Source organism: Loxodonta africana, chromosome 3, assembly GCF_030014295.1.
Source record: "Loxodonta africana isolate mLoxAfr1 chromosome 3, mLoxAfr1.hap2, whole genome shotgun sequence".
Taxonomy (NCBI): domain Eukaryota; kingdom Metazoa; phylum Chordata; class Mammalia; order Proboscidea; family Elephantidae; genus Loxodonta; species Loxodonta africana.
The window spans coordinates 111,250,926-111,269,316 of NC_087344.1; the positions used below are offsets into that span (position 1 = coordinate 111,250,926).

Genomic DNA, 18,391 nt, shown 5'->3' on the forward strand with positions numbered 1-18,391 from the left:
ATGCAGCTGTTCTTGAATTACCCTGTGGCTATTAGTCCTCACAACCCCAAGAGGAGAGCAAGCGGTAAGGCTATAAAAAAAATGGAGGGCATAAATCATCCAGTGAAGGATAAATAGTTGTAACTTTATTTCTTGGCCAGTTCTACTTGGTATATTAAAGATCACAAGTTTTTGTGCTTACTGCTGATCCAAGTCAAGGATTTATGATACAGAAAAGAGTATGAACTCATATGTTGTAATTTTCCAAGCCCATAATTATAACCACTGCATTGCAATACCACGGTATCCATTCATCAATTATTATGCTTAGTTCAGATTTGTTTTCAATTTGTATCACAACAGGAATGTTAGTTATTAGTGCTTAGGAGTTAATTAAATATTAAATCACGGCTGGCTTGAAAATTTTCAACTGGTTCATTTACGGCAGGATAGAAGAGAGAAGTGTTAGACTATTTTTAGTGTCAACTCAGGTTTCTCTGTGCTCTATGTTTTCTTTACTTGTCTGTACCCAGAACTGTAAGTAATGTATGCAAGTTTTTTGCAACTGGAAGGTCTTAACCAGCTTGTACTCAAATACCAGTTTGTAGGTTTATATAAGCCGAGTACAGCCAGGTAGCATGCCAAGAATTTTATCACGAGTGATTTTTATTTATTTTTTTTATATCTCATTTCTTTTCATGAATCTGCTCTCATGTATTAATAAACCTTCTTCTCTGTTTTAGGACTATTGAAAAAACTAACTACTCTAAAAGTAGATGACAATCAACTTACAATGCTACCCAATACGATCGGAAAGTAAGTGCCAACATTTCATACCAGTCAGTCTTTCTCAAGCCAGAAAAGAAAGGGTGTATTGCTTTTTCTACTTCAATGTATTTTCTACATGAGATCTGAATAATCCTGTTGATATGTCAACTTATTTTAGACCATTTTAAAATGTATCTTATATTTAATTTTATATCTGAACATTGCACGCTGGCCCTTCTTCTGTGCCTCCAATAAGCCAGACTTTTCCTGCCTCAGGACTTTCTTACTTGGAGTTACCGCTACCTGAAATATTCTTCTCTGACTCTTTACAAAGCTGACTTCTTCTCATCTTTTAGGTCCACGTTTTTAAACTTTAGTGTATATTCAAATTACCTGGGAATCTTCTTTAAAAGACAGATCCTGATCCAGCAGATCCAGGACCTGAGGTAACTGAGGTTCTGCGTTTATTAGAAGATCCCAGGTAATGTCAATGCTGCAGATTCATGGACAACATTTTGAGTGACTAAATTCTCTGTCTGGATTAAGGAGCCCTGGTGGCACAATGGTTAAGTGCTCAGCTGTCAACTAAAAGGTCTGTGGTTAGAACCCACCAGCCACTCCACTGGAGAAAGACCTGGTAATCGGTTCCTGTAAAGATTTCAGCCTAGACAACCCTATGGGACAGCTCTACTCTCGTGAGGTCCCTAAGGGTTGAAATCCACAAGATAGCATCCAACAACAACATGTCCAGATTTAAATATCACCTCTACACAGAGGCTTTTCCTGAACGTCCTGTCGAATTTTCTTCTACCATCACGAACGCTGGCAGATTTTCTCTGTTCTTGTTATATTTCCTTTAGAGCACTTTTCAGAATTTACAATTGTATATTTTCCAAGTCATCTCATTTCTTTATTCTATCTCATAACTGCATATACCACAGCTTAATTAAGATGATTTCTGCATCGCAGCTGCAAAATTGTAAAAGCTTTTTAAAAATTACAAGCACAGGATCCTGGTTTACTTTTGGTTTTGATTCCTATACAGTTCTGGGTTAATGAGTGTTCTTCAGTAAGAGGATGAGATTATCAAAGATTAATGATGTTTGCAATGAGTATGGCTGCACATCTAAGACTCTTATGCTCTTACTTTTCCACTAAATGCTTTGATTTAAACTGAAAATACAAAATGAAAAATGGGGAAATTATGCAAGTGAATATGGATGCCAAGTTAGTTCTCATTCACATACTTAGTTTTATATTCATTTTCTTTTTTTAAAATGCTAATCTTCTTGCCCTTAAAAGCATGAAAAAGATTTATCAAAGATAAATGGGCCTATTTAGTTCAAAGGTTGATTACTGGTTTAGAAGGATAAAGGTTAAGAATCCATCATAAAGTCTCATTTTTTAGTGACTTTTCAATGCCGTTGTCTTCCTCTGATTATTGTTTCAGGGAAGATGCAAAGGAAGTATTGGAGGAATAGACCAATAAAAGAAAAAGCAGAGTAAGAAGAAAGCAGTAATATTTTATAATGACTTTGTTTACCTTAGAGAATTTATATATTGCTAGATCAGAGGTTTAGCTCAAGGGCTAGAGATAAAATTTGATTATGATCCTATCAAATGGTACCCCAGATCATATGAGGAAAGTGTTTTGTAAATGGTGGAATAGTCTGTCATTTATTATAAAACATGTTCCGTAACACTCTGGGCCTCAAAATCCCAGAAATGTTAAGCCAGCTGCAGTGATCAGAAATAACCTCTTTCTACAGGTAAATTGTTTCACTATGTTGGGCTTGCCTTTGGTAGTTTGTTTTTTAAATTTTATTGTGAAATACAAATAATAAAACATTTTCCATTTGCATCACTTATGTGTACAATTCAGTGACATTAGCCGAAATCACCACGTTGTGTGACCATCATCACCATCAGTTTCCAACTTTTTTTCATCACACTTAACACACACCCAGTAGCCCTGTAAGCAATACTTCTCCTGTCTTTGGTCATTTTTAATAGCACTACCATTAAAAATTACTAGATTAAGTTATTTTTAAACATTTTTTCACATTCCATTGAAATGTATTCCTTGTCTTTTGTGCCATACAACTTGTCAAATTGGTTATTTCTGTTGTTTCTAGTAGCTCTGAGAATTGAATGTGCAATGATAATAAACAACTTTTTTTGTGCATGCTCGCCTTGTTCCAGATACCACGTTTGATACTTCTACATGAATTTTCTTATTTAGTTAAAGGCCCATTAGCACTATTTGATATATATTATCTCCCTACCAGCAGATACAGAAACTGAGGCTGAGAGAAGATACCAGACCTCAAAGCCAAGCTGTTAATTAGACTATATATGTTGCCTCTTGGTATATGTGATAGTTAATTCCCACACGTCACAAATGACTTTTCATACTTGATAATTTTTTATTGCTCTAGAGGAAACCCTAGCGGTGTAGTAGTTAAGAGCTACAGCTGCTAACCAAAAGGTCGTCAGTTCGAAACCACCAGGTGCTCCTTGGAAACCTTATGGAGCAGTCCTACCCTGTCCTATAGGGTCGCTATAAGTTGGAATGGACTCAACGGCAATGGGTTTGGGTTTTTTGGTGTTTTATTGCTCTAGAGGCAAAAGATCTTCCATAAGATGAGAAACTGCATGTTAAGCCTTCTCATTCTTAGCTGTGGTCTTCAACAAAAACAATGAAAACTCAGAAATCTGAGTAGATATTTTTAAAATGCCTTCTCTCATGAAGTATATGAACTGAGAATTATAAAATCTAAGTAGCCGTGCAAAACTGGGTAAGTCCCTTCTTCTGTATGGGCCTCAGACTCATGAGGGCTAGTACAAGGAGCACTGGCTTTGGAACCAAACAGCATGAGTGTGTGTGAACCCTGGCTGTGCCACTTACTGTGTGAACTTGGGCAAATTATTTAAGCTTTCAATGATTCAGTTTCCACATTTATAATTTCCACTTACATCTAAAAAAAAATTTTTTTTTTGATCGGGATGTATACTGTATAATCGATGTCAATATTCTAGATGGTAAATTCCAGTAGTCTACTTGATATACTGTTGTAATAGCAAGAGATAAGTAAATTTTATTCTAGATACATGAATGCTAAGCACCTGCTTCCTTCTGCCGCCTAAGCATGGAAGGACACGCAAGAAATGGGTAATGTAGATGAATGACTTCGGGGAGGAAAACTTGGAGGTTGGAGAACTTGCTGCATCATATGTCCTTCTGTACTTTCTGAATTTTGTGCCATGTAAATGTATTTGTTACCTAGTAAAAAAAATTAAAAACAAAACATACACTTCACTAGATAAAACCCAAATTCCTTTGCACGAATATTCAAGCCTTTCCATAGTCTAGACCAGTAGTTCTCAACATGTGATCCCCAGACCAGCAGCATCAGCCTAACCTGGGAGCTCGTTAGAAATGCAGATTTTCAGCAACCACCCCAGACTTACTGAATCAGAAACTGGACATCTGACCAGGAAATCTGGGTATCACCAAGCCCCCAGGGCATTCTGATGCACAATAAAGTTTGAGAACCACAGGTCTAGATTCAGATTTCTTTTACAATTTTCAGCGAACTCCCTTCTCAAACCCTATTCCATTGTGCCTGCATCAAAATTACTTGCAGTACTTCCTGCAAAGGAAGCTTCCTTTGAAAGGAAATTTAGCTTAAACTGGTTAGGTGCCTTAGATCTGGAGCCAGACCCTGTGGGTTGGAACGTCTCTCTTTTGTGTGTTATTAGATAACATAGAGCTTCAGTTTCTTCCTTAATCAAATGAAAAATCTATTTATGAGGATGTTGTGAGCATTGAATGTGTTAGTAAATAAAAAAAGTTTTAGAAGAGTACCTAGCACTACAACACATAATCAATGGATGTTTTAGAAAAAATAAAACCCAATAAAGTAAAAGATTGTTGACTTAGTGAATTTGAATTCCTGGGATTTGGACCCAAGAAATTGTTTACTGTTTTTAAGACTTCATTCCTCTCTGTCTTACCCACGCAGACCTCTGAAGCTTCTTCTTCTAAAAGTTCTAACCCACTTGTAAACTAGACCAGCAATTCCAAAATTACCTTCCTTAGAACATTCACTTGAGATATTAGATACTGAGATATTTGTAGGTGTATTATTAAAGCAGGTTTCATTGACAAATAAGTTTTTGAGACTCTGTGTATAAATTGGACTGGGTAGTGTTTCATTCTGTTGTACATAGGGTCACTACGAGTCAGAACCAACTCCACAGCACCTAACAACAACATATAAGTTAGACAAACACTACTAACTTGATGTTTTTCAATTCTTATATTAGTCTACTGCTTAGATCATAGGATTCAGTACAACAACTGGGTGAGTTTAGTAAAAACTATAGAAAAGAATGTCTGAGGAGAGGCGGGGCCATGTTGGTGGAATAGGCAGACACTTCCAGCCGGTCCTCTTACAACACAGACCCAAAAAAACAAGTGAAACGAGTATATTTAGGACAAGCTAGGAGCCCTGAACATCTAAGGCAAGGTTAGAAAATGAACTGAGAGGCAGGGGAAGGAAGAGATGGTTCAGAAGGGGAGAAGAGTTACCAGACCTGAATTGCTGGGAGCCCTTGAGCACCATTACTGGGAGCAGCTGTGGCAGGCTGGTACTAGCGTTCTACTGCAGTTTCCTCAGGGAGAAGCAGCCAGGCACACAGCCTACTCACACTACCAGAACCAGAGAAGAATGTCGCTTTCAACAAAAGCTAAGGACTTGCCTATATTTTACCACGCCCCCTGCACCCAAGCCAGCTTCAGTGGCTGTTCATTCCCCTGGGCCTAAGATACACCCTGTTGAGCTTCTAGAGCCATCCTCCAGGCCCTGGAGAAAGAATAAATTCGCAACTGAGGAAAAAGATAATTAGTCAGCTCCACTAAATGGAGGATCTCAGGACAAAAGCTAGCTCAGTCAAGCAACCCATCTGGGCATATCAAAACAAAAGAAAGCAAGAAGCTACGATAGAGTAAGCAAACATAAAATAAACTAATACAATAACTTATAGATCACTCAGCAACAACAGTGAATATCAAGTCACAAAAAGAAATAGACCATGATCACCTCAACAAGCTCTCAGAACAAAGAATCAAGGGATCTTCTAGATGAAAGTGCCATCCTGGAATTACCAGAGGCAGAATACAAAAGATTAATATACAGAAATCTTCAAGACATCAGGAAGGAAATCAGGCAATACGAAGAACAAGCCAAGGAACACACAGATAAAGCAGTTGAAGAAATTAAAAAGGTTATTTAGGAAAATAGTGAAAACTTTAATAAGCTGGAAAAATCCATAGACAGCAATCAGAAATTCAGAAGATTAACAATAAAAGGCAGAAGTAGACAACTCAATAGAAAGTCAGAGGAGCAGAATTGAGCAAGTAGAAGCCAGAATTTCTGAACTCGAAGATAAATCACTTGGCACTAATATATTTGAAGAAATATCAGATAAAAGAATTTTAAAAAATGAAGAAATCTTAAGAATCATATGAAACTGTATCAAGAGTAATAACCTATGAGCGATTGGAGTATCAGAATGGGGAGAGATAACAGAAAATACAGAAAGAATTGTTGAAGATTTGTTGGCACAAAACTTCCCTGATATCGTGAAAGATGAGAAGATATCTATCCAAGATGCTCATCGAACTCCACAGAAGGTAGATCCTAAAAGAAAGTCGCCAAGACATATTATAATCAAACTTGCCAAACCCAAAGATAAAGAGACAAGTATAAGAGCAGCGAGGGATAAACGAAAAGTCACCTACAAAGGAGAGCCAATAAGAATAAGCTCGGACTACTCGGCAGAAACCAGGCAGGCAAGATGGCAATGGGATGACATATTGAAAAAATTGAAGGAAAAAAATTGCCTGCCAAGAATCATATATCTAGCAAAACTGTCTCTTAAATATGAAGGTGAAATTAAGACATTTCCAGAAAAACACAAGTTTAGGGAATTCGTAAAAAACAAATCAAAACTACAAGAAATACAAAAGGGAGATCTTTGGTTAGAAAATCAATAATATCAGGTATCAACCCAAGACTAGAACACTGAGCAGAGCAACCAGAAGTCAACCCAGACAGGGAGATCCAAAAAAACAAAGCAAGATTATATATATAAAAAAAAAAAACCCTCAAAACAGGGGAACAGTGATGTTATTATATAAAAGAAAAAAATAAAATAATAAAGAGGGACTTAGAAAAGTAATCATACACCTTCCATATGGAGAGGAAGATATGGCGATACAAAGAAATAAAGTTAGGTTTAAATTTAGAAAAATAGGGGTAAATAATAAGGTAACCGCAAAGGAGACAAACTATCCTACTCATCAAAATAAAATACAAGATAAAAATAGAGACTCAGCAGAGACAAAATCAACAGCAATAAATATGAGGAAAGGACAATATATAAAGATAATCTACTCAGCACATAAAATTAAGTGGGAAAAAGAAACTGTCAACAACACACAAAAAAAAGACCTCAAAATGATAGCACTAAATTCATACCTATCCATAATTACTCCAAATGTAAATGGACTAAATGCACCAATAAAGAGACAGAGAGTGGCAGAATGGATCAAAAAAACAAGACCCATCTATATGCTGCCTACAAGAGACACATCTTAGACTTAGAGACACAAATAAACTAAAACTCAAAGGATGGAAAAAAATATGTCAAGCAAACAACAATCAAAAAAGAGCAGGAGTGGCAACATTAATTTCTGACAAAATAGATTTTAAAGTTAAATCCATCAGAAAGGATAAGGAAGGACATTATATAATGATTAAAGGGAGAATACACCAAGAAGATATAACCATATTAAATATTTATGCAACCAATATAACAGGGCTGCAAGAAACAAAACAAACACTATCAGCATTGAAATGTGAGACAGCCACACAATAATAGCAGGAGACTTCAACACACCACTTTTGGTGAAGGACAGGACATCCAGAAAGTTCAGTGAAGACATGGAAGACCTAAATGCCACAATCAACCTCATAGACATGTACAGAACACTCCACCCAACGGCAACCAAGTATACTTTCTTTTCTAGTGCACATGGAACATTCTCTAGAGTAGACCACATATTAGGTCATAAAGCAAGCCTTAGCAGAATCAAAAACATTGAAATATTACAAAGCATCTTCTCTGACCATAAGGCCATAGAAGTGAAAATCAATAACAGGAAAAGCTGGGAAAAGAAATCAAACACTTGGAAACTGAACAATTCTCTGCTCAAAAAAGACTGGATTATAGAAGACATTAACGGTGGAGTAAAGAAATTCATAGAATCCAATGAGAATGAAAACACTTCCTATCAGAACCTTTGGGACACAGCAACAGCGGTGCTCAGAGGCCAGCTTATATCAATAAATGCACACATCCAAAAAGAAGAAAGGGCCAAAATCAAAGAATTATCCCTACAACTTGAACAAATAGAAAGAGACCAACAAAAGAAACCCACAGGCACCAGAAGAAAACAAATAATAAAAATTAGAGCAGAACTAACTAAAATAGAAAACAGAAAAACAATTGAAAGAATTAACAAGACCAAAAGCTGGTTTTTTGAAGAAATCAATAAAATTGATAAACCACTGGCCAAACTGACAAAAGAAAAACAGGAGAGGAGGCAAATAACCCAAATAAGAAATGAGAGGGGTGATATTACAACAGACCCAACTGAAATTAAAAGAATCATATCAGATTACAATGAAAAGTTGTACTCAAACAAATTTGAAAACCTAGAAGAAATGGATGAATTCCTAGAAACACACTACCTACCTAAACTAACACAAACAAAGGTAGAAAAACTAAATAGACCCATAACAAAAGAAGAGATCGAAAAGGTAATCAAAAAACTCCCAATAAAAAACAAGCCCTGGTCCGGACGGCTTCACTGCAGAGTTCTACCAAACTTTCAGAGAAGAGTTAACACCACTACTACAACAGGTATTTCAGAGTATAGAAAAGGACGGAATACTACCAAACTCATTCTATGAAGCCACCATATCCCAGATACCAAAACCAGGTAAAGACACCACAAGAAAAGAAAGTTATAAAACTGTATCCCTCACGAACGTAGATGCAAATATCCTCCAGAAAATTCTAGCCAATAGAATTGAACAATATATCAAAAAAATAATTCACCATGACCAAGTGGGATTCATACCAGGTATGCAGGGATGGTTCAACATTAGAAAAACAATTAATGGAATCCACCACATAAATAAAACAAAAGACAAGATCACATGATTTTATCAATTGATGCAGAAAAGGCATTTGACAAAGTTCAACACTGATTCATGATAAAAACTCTCAGCAAAATAGGTATAGAAGGAAAATTCCTCAACTTAATAAAGGGCATTTATACAAAGCCTACAGCCAATATCAGTCTAAGTAGAGAGAGCCTGAAAGCATTCCCACTGAGACTGGGAATCAGAAAAGGGTGCCCTTTATCCCTGCTCTTATTCAACATTGTGTTGGAGGTCCTAGCCAGAGCAATTAGGCTAGATAAAGAAATAAAGGGCATCCACGTTGGCAATGAAGAAGTAAAAGTATCTCTATTTGCAGACGACATGAATCTTATATGCAGAAAACCCTAAGGAATTCTCAGGAATACTACCAAAGCTAATAGAAGAGTTCAGCAGAGTATCGGGATACAAGATAAACATAAAAAAATCAGTTGGATTCCTCTACACCAACAAAAAGAACATCGAAGAGGAAATCACCAAATCAATGCCATTTACAGTAGCCCCCAAGAAGATAAAATACTTAGGAATAAAATCTTAATAGAGATGTAAAAGACTTATACAAAGAAAACTACAGTGTACTTCTGCAAGAAAACAAAAGAGACTTACATAAGTGGAAAAACATACCTTGCTCATGGATAGGAAGACAACATTATAAAAACGTGTATTCTACCAAAAGCAATCTATATATTGAATGCAATTCCGATCCAAATCTCAACAACATTCTTTAATGAGATGAAGAAACAAATCACCAACTTCATATGGAAGGGAAAGAGCCCCTGGATAAATAAGACATTACTGAAAAAGAAGAACAAAGTGGGAGGCCTTACTTTACCTGATTTTAGAACCTATTATACCGCCACAGCAGTCAAAACAGCCTGGTACTGGTACAACAACAGACACATAGACCAATGGAACAGAATTGAGCATCCAGACATAAATCCACCCACATATGAGCAGCTGATATTTGACAAAGGCCCAAAACGGTTAAATGGGGAAAAGATAGTCTTTTTAACAAATGGTGCTGGCATAACTCGATATCCATCTGCAAAAAAAGGAAACAAGACCCATACCTCACTCCGTGCACAAAAACGAGCTCAAAATGGATCAAAGACCTAAATACAAAATCTAAAATGATAAAGATCATGGAAGAAAAAATAGGGACAAGGTTAGGAGCCCTAATACATGGCATAAGCAGTATGCAAAACATTCAGAATGCAGAAGAAAAACTAGATAACTGGGAGCTCCTAAAAATCAAACACCTATGCTCATCCAAAGACTTCACCAAAAGAATAAAAAGACTACCTACAGACTGGGGAAAAGTTTTTAGCTATGACATTTCTGATCAGTGCCTGATCTCTAAAATCTACATGATACTGCAAAAACTCAACTACAAAAAGACAAATAACCCTATTAAAAAATGGGCAAAAGATATGAATAGACACTTCACTAAAGAAGACATTCAAGTAGCTAACAGATACATGCGGAAATGTTCAAGATCATTAGCCATTAGAGAAATGCAGATCAAAACTACAATGAGATTTCATCTCACTCCAACCAAAAAAAAAAAAAAAAACAAGGTTGGCATTAATCCAAAAAACACAATATAATGAATGTTGGAGAGGCTGTGGAGAGATTGGAACACTGATACACTGCTGGTTGGAATGTAAAATGGTACAACCACTTTGGAAGTCAATTTGGCACTTCCTTAAAAAGCTTTTTTTTTTTTCTTTTTTTTTTTTTTTTTTAAAAAGCTAGAAATAGAACTAGCATACAATCCCACTCCTCGGAATATATCCTACTGAAATAAGAGCCTTTACATGAACAGATATATGCACACCCATGTTTATTGCAGCACTGTTTACAATAGCAAAATCATGGAAGCAACCAAGGTGCCCATCAATGGATGAATGGATAAATAAATTATGGTATATTCACGTAATGGAATACTACGCATCAATAAGGAACAATAAGGAATCTGTGAAACATTTCATAACATGGAGGAACCTGGAAGGCATTATGTTGAGTGAAATTAGTCAGTCGCAAAAGGACAAATATTGTACAAGACCACTATAAGAACTTGAGAAATAGTTTGAACTGAGAGGAAAACATTCTTTTGTGGTTACAAGGGGGGATTGGGTGAGGGGTACTCACTAATTACAGAGTAGATAAGAACTACTTTAGGTGAAGGGAAAGACAACACACAATACAGGGGAAGTCAGCACAACTGGACTAAACCAAAAGCAAAGAAGTTTCCTGAATAAAATGAATGCTTCAAAGACCAGTGTAGCATGGGCAGGGGTTTGGGGACCATGGTTTCAGGTCCATCTAAGTCAATTGGCATAATAAAATCTATTAAAAAAACATTCTGCATCCCACTTTGAAGAGTGGTGTCTGGGGTCTTAAATGCTAGCAAGCAGCCATCTAAGATGTCAATTGGTCTCAACCCACCTGGATCAAAGGAGAATGAAGAACACCAAGGACACAAGGCAATGACCAGCCCAAGAGACAGAAAGGGCCACATGAACCAGAGACTATATCATCCTGAGACCAGAAGGACTAGATGGTGCCCGGCTACAACCAATGACTGCCCTTACAGGGAACACAGCAGAGAACCCCTGAGGGAGCAGGAGAGCAGTGGGATGCAGACCCCAGGTTCTCATAAAAAGACCAGACTTAATGGTCTGACTGAGATTAGAAGCAACCTGGTGCTCATGGTCCCCAGACTCTCTGTTGGCCCAGGACAGGAACCATTCCCAAAGCCAACTCTTCAGACAGGGATTGGACTGGACAGTGGGTTGGAGAGGGATGCTGGTGAGGAACGAGCTTCTTGGATCAGGTGGACACTTGAGACTATGTTGGCATCTCCTGCCTGGAGGGGAGATGAGAGGGTAGAGGGGGTTAGAAGCTGGTGAAACAGACACAAAAAGAGAGAGTGGAGAGAGCAGGCTGTCTCATTAGGGGGAGAGTAATTGGGAGTATGTAGCAAGGTGTATATAAGTTTTTGTGTGAGAGACTGACTTGATTTGTAAACTTTCATTTAAAGCACAATAAAAATTATAAAAAAAAAAAAAAACCTGACTTAATGGTCTGACTGAGACTAGAAGGACCCCAGTGGTCATGGCCCCCAGACCTTCTGTTGGCTCAGGGCAGGAACCATTCTCAAAGCCAAATCTTCAGACAGGGATTGGACTGGACAACGGGGTAGAAAATTATACTGGTGAAGAATGAGCTTCTTGGATCAAGTAGACACGTGAAACTATGTTGGCATCTCCTGTCTGAAGGGGAGATGAGGTGGCAGAGGGGGTCAGAAGCTGGCCAAATAGACACGAAAAGAGAGAGTAGAGAGAAGGAGTGTGCTGTCTCATTAGGGGGAGAGCAATTAGGAGTATATAACAAGATGTGTATAAATTTTTGCATGAGATTCCGACTTGATTTATAAACTTTCACTTAAAGGATAATAAAAAAAAATTGAAAAAGCATAATAAAAATAAATAATCTATGCCTCCATAATAGAAAAAAGAATGTCTGACTAAATTTTGTTAATTCCTTGTCATTTCGTAAAAGCAGCCCAAATGACTTACCTAATGTTAAAGAGAAAAAAAAATATGGAACCTAAAACTTGATTTGTACCTTAAGTTAAGTGAAAATTGATCTTATAGTCTCTGAAACTGAGGATAATGACAAAAACTACGTAGTGTTCAATATGTCCTGTTCTAAGTGCTTTATGTATATTAACCCCTTTACATGTATATAACCCCTTTATGTATATTAACCCCTTTGCATGTAGTCCCCAACTGTGGGCTCCTGTTCCAACAGCCACTCTGTTGTAAGTTAATTCTAACATAAGTTGAATACTTTATTATTATTTAGTTCTCATTATTATTGCCAGTTATTATCAGTATCTTTATAAAACTAATCTTTGTCTTTGGGAGTTGGAACATTACATCTGAGAAGGATAACATCAGCAAATTATGTGCTCCAACGTGGTATATGGTACATATAACTAATGACGTGTAGCTGCTGTTGAGTCGCTTCCAACTCATAGCAATCCTGTGTACAACAGAACAAAACAGTGCCCAATCCTGCACCATCCTCAATATTGATGCTGTGCTTGAGCCCATTGTTGCAGCCACTGTGTCAATCCATCTCACTGAGGGCCTTCCTCTCTTTCGCTGTCTACTTTACCAAGCGTGATGTCGTTCTCCAGGAACTAGTCCCTCCTGAGAATGTGTCCAAGTACATGAGATGAGGTCTCACCATCCTTGATTGTAAGGAGCATTCTGGCTATACTTCTTGCACTACAGATTTTTCCTTTCCTCTGGCAGTCCATGGTATATTCAATATTCTTTGCCAACACCCTAATTCAAAGGCGTCAATTCTTTTTCAGTCTTCCTTATTCATTGTCTAGCTTTCACATGCACATGAGATGATTGAAAATACCATGGCTTGGGTCAAGCACCCCTTAGCCCTCAAAGTGACATCTTTGCATTTTAACACTTTAAAGAGGACTTTGCAGCAGATTTCCCCAATGCAATATGTCGTTTGATTTCTCAAGTGCTGCTTCCATGGGCTTTGATTATGGATACAAGTAAAATGAAATCCTTGACAACTTCAATATTTTCTGTGTTTATCATGATGTTGCTTATTGTTGTGAGGATTTTTGTTTTCTTTATGTTGAGACGCAATCCATACTGAAGGCTGTAGTCTTTGATATTCATCAGCAAGTGCTTCAAGTCCTCTTTTCTTTCAGCAGACAAGGTTGTGTCATCTGCATATGGCAAGCTGTTAATGAGCCTTCCTCCAATCCTGATGCTGAGTCTTCTTCATACAATCCAGCTTCTCAGATTATTTGCTTAATTTACAGATTGAATACTAATGACATGATGTAAAAAAAAAAAAAGACCTTTGTAAATCCAGTTCGTCATAACTTTAAAATGTTGTAAATCAGGGACTACCTGTTTTTTGTCTTTGTAACACATGGTTAGTACTGTTTTCACCACCTTTCTCAGTGTGATGAACCTGAGGTACAGATTAATTAAGTAACTTGATTAGAGTCTTGCCCCTAGTAAGCGTTAAGAGTTCAGACTTGAACCCCTGCTCTCTGACCTAAGAGCTTGACTTTTTAACCGATGTTGTGGCTATACTGTTACTTTTAGGCAGTGGCTGCTTAAACAGCTTGGCTTTGCCAAACAAGTTTTATATCTATCTCATTAATATATTCCTTTTTGCTAAATGTCTCCTAATACAATAACAAATCTTCACCATCATATGAAATTTTTCTGGTTCACATGTAATTAATTTTACACTTTGCTGATTGGAAGGCAGTTTTATTTGTACAACACAACCTGTTTTAAAAAGAAATACTACAGGATAATTTCAGGAACAGACTGCAAGATTTGTTTATTCCAGGCCACTCTCCCATTACCTCGTAATGGTCATTTTAATCATTGACAATATACTGTGAAACCTGTGAAAGCCAGAACCTGTCAGAGAAGGAAAACTCAAATATTTTCCATGAAAATGAGCATTAAAAAAGTGATAAAACTGCACCCTGTCAAAGGTGGAAAATTTGCGAGACCCAGAAATACAAGGCTGTCCTGTTGAGTTCTGGCTCTCACATGTTTCAGTCTATATGGAGTACCTATAGACTGAATATCTATACCAGGGGCATAGTATACACTATCTCATTTAATCTCTATTGAAACTGTATGTTAGGCATCATCAACCTATTATATAGGTGATAAAACAAGGATCAAAAGTAGATAAAGGTTATTCAGCTAGTAAGAGTTTGTGCTAGGACTGGAACTCAAGCCTGTCTGAATATTTTCCACTAAATTACATTATTTCCTGTTAAAGTTAAAATTGAATTAGGAAGGTAAAGCCTGAAGCCATTTATGTTTATGCTTATTAATAGCTACACTAATAGAAGATTTAATGATATCTAATGTTTTTTTTAATGTTCATAAATGTTCATAAAAGTGAAATTATAGAGTGTCTGTGTAATATATTCAAGCTTCCTCTTCCCTATTAGCCTAAGTAATTGAGGGTTAATGGTGTAGTAACATCTTCCCAATCAAGAGTAATTCAGGAAGACCAAATTGGATTAGAGAAAATTATAAAGTAGAGATTATTTTTAGGAAATGAGGTTGATGTTGTATGATTTCAAGCATTACTATCTCCAATAGCATCAGTTATACTGATACATCACCTAAGGCAAAGCCTTACTAAGCACAACTCTGGTAGTATTTCTACGTGTTTTATCTGTTATTGGCACACCTATTGTGTATGTTTAAATGCTTTCAAGGACATTAAATTTTGCCACTCAAAGTTGCAAATTTTGAAACTCCTAGATCCTAGCAGCATCTACATCACCTAGGAGGTTGTTACAAAAGCTGGATTTGGGCCCCACCCCAAGTTGTTGATTCTGAATTTACGTTTTAGCAAGTTCCACAGCGGTTTGTGTGCACTCTGAAGTTTGGCAAGCACTGCCGTGAAGTACATTAAATTTCCTTTGCAACTTGTTTTGATTTTTAATGCATGCAATTGTACAGATATACTTCTAAAATAAAAGGCAACCCTTGTTCTGTCTTTTGACTTAATTATTACAAATGCCAGTAATAATCCGACTGAATATAACTTGATTTCGTACAGGATCCTGTGTTAGAACACCTTAAGTGATTTCTAACATGATAACCATCAAGAAAGTCAGCCGAAATTGTAGGTTATGAGTTTCAGTCTTTGGAATTTCACAGATCACTGAGGAATGTGTGTGTTTGCACCTACTAGCTCTTCTCTGTACTCCAGCCATGTAAAATACTTTCTGTCTATAAGTTATTGAGTGTAGCCCATTGTGCATTAAAAAATTTTGTTTTAATACAGGCAGTCCTCATTTTTCATGGTAGTGTGAGACTGTAAAAGTGACTGTGTGAGCTGATACCATGCAAAGCAATCTTAATAATCAATGGGAAAAATTATGATAGTTCCATGACTTTTAAAAATTTTTGTCAAAACAAAAAACTCTTTTACTGTTGGTCATAAATATATAGGGAAATGGAAAAGTATTAAAACTAATATTCATTTACCAAATCCCGTTGCCATCAAGTCAAATCCAACTCCTAGCGACCCTATAGGACAGAGTAGAACTGCCCCATAGGGTTTCTAAGAAGCGCCTGATGGATTCAAACTGCCGATCTTTTTGGTTAGCAGCCGAGCTCTTAACCACTGTGCCTCAGGGCACTGATATTCAGTTAGCACGCTGTAAATTTTAAACATTAGAAGCATTATGAATTAAAGTGCTTTATTTCTTTGTAAAAAACTTATCCAGAACCGTTTGAATAGCGCCTGCCTTCTTTTCATTGTGTAACTTATGTTGTAGAGTATTACAGTGAATTGTCATACTCCTATCTAAGTGTGGATCAGTTTCCAGAATTTTACTCTTTGCTCTTTCAATGTCTTGAAGTATCTCCAAGAGTTCCTTTAATGTGACATTCATTGTCGGGGTCAGTTCCTCTGGGACATCTTTATTCTTTTCATCACAACCACTTTCCTTATTTAGTTCAGTAAGTTTGGCTTCATTAAGTTCTTCTGTCATCACATCTGAGTCTAGTGAATAACAGCAGTATCAACATTCACATGGTTGTCTATTTCTTCTATAACTCCATCTAGGTTCAATTCAAGTCTTGCAAAGTTATGTGCACAGTATACTACAAGTTTCTGCTATACTGCACACATATATATTCCTGCTGTTACTTCCTGCCATGATGCTTGAATGTTTTCAACTGTATGCTTTGTGTCATATTTTTTCCAAAACTCAGCTAAAGAAATTACATGATGTCTAGTTTTAACACCAGTAACCTGTTAAAAGCCTGGTTAAAATAACAGGCTTTAGAAGTTGAAATCACTCCTTGGCCCATTAACTACTTGTTCTTGATCATAAAAAAACAAATTTTCACAATATCATTCATGTCCCCAAGAGAATTAGGGTGACTGAGAATATTACTGACTCTAGGGCAACCAGTTAGGTTTTTTTGTTTTGTTTTGTTTTTCTGTTAGAACATAATCCAATGGTAGTAATGCTTTAAAGTTTAAATTATTTTTCCTAGAGTTTCTGTCCAATGTTGGGAGACAAAGAGGCAACACAACTACATGCTTTGCTGTCTGCATGTGAACTAAGTAACAGACTTGCAGTGACAGTTACTGGCAGACTTTGAAATTAGTAATGGGACTGCTCACTGATCATGATGTACATGTGTTATTTATGTCATGCTGTGCGGATTGAAGAGTTAAAAGCAAAATTTGTATTTTATACAATTACTCACAGTTTATGTAGCTTGGGAACTGATTTGAATCATATTGTTGGTACAAAAAACAAAAATCCATAGTGACCTTATAGGAGAGAACTGCCCCATAGGGTTCCAAGAATTGGCTGGTGGATTTGAAATGTCAATCCTTTGGTTAGCAGCTGAACTCTTAACCACTGCACCACCGGGACTCCATATTCTTGGTGGATCTTTATTATTTAACAAAAATTATAAACCTTAATTATGTATTTTTTAATTAAGTACCTTCTTTCAGTTCTAATCTTTGAACATGCAACATCTGGATTTTTTTATTTTAAAAAAGTACTTGGTACTAATATGACCATTTGATAAGTACATGGCCCCAAAACATTGATAAAAACCTTTTATTCACTTCCACAAAATTTACTAAGTGCCTTCTATATGTAAGAAACAGTGCGAGGTGTTCTTTTTCAAAGAAATAAATAAGCACTCTTACTGGATTTCCCACATGCATTGATTCCTGCCCCCAAAACACATACACACACACACACACACACACACAAAGAGGATCATACAGGCATGCACATCTGGCACCCTAGCGAGAAAATCATGTGGGGTCTCCAAGGACTTAGAGCCAAATTTATCAGGGTTTGTTAATACTAAAAAACCAAAACATCCATTGCCATTGAGTCGATTCTGACTCATAGTGACCCTATAGAACAGAGTAGAACTGCCCCACAGGGTTTCCAAGGAGTGCCTCTTGGATTCAAACTGCAACCTTTTGTTTAGCAGCTGTAGTCCTTAACCACTACACCACCAGGGTTTCCATTAATACAGAGCCTTGTTTTTGAGCTCTGGTGGCCTTTGATTTATTTTTTTGATACCTAGGATCATACATCTTATCAGCGACAGAGTTAGGATGCAAATCCTTTCTGATCCCAATCTGATATGCTTAACCTCTGTGCTAACTTAACTGCTTAGCTAACTGATGGGAGCAAGTTGCATTCAAGCTAGCTAGTTCCAAGACGTAAAAAAGGAAGCTGATTCTACAACCTACTGCAGCTCACTCTA

The 18,391-nt window shown here is 36.9% G+C and overlaps 1 protein-coding gene across 1 annotated transcript in view; it reads left to right on the top strand.

Moving 5' to 3' along the window:
* The window catches only part of LOC100675854 (leucine-rich repeat-containing protein 7), a 143,940-nt gene continuing 125,549 nt past the window's right edge, over positions 1–18,391 (top strand). Inside the window, exons 1-3 of the mRNA XM_064279959.1 lie at positions 1–64; positions 723–795; positions 1,104–1,193. Of these exons, the coding sequence (XP_064136029.1) occupies positions 1–64; positions 723–795; positions 1,104–1,193 (227 nt within the window). The remainder of the gene's footprint in view (positions 65–722; positions 796–1,103; positions 1,194–18,391) is intronic.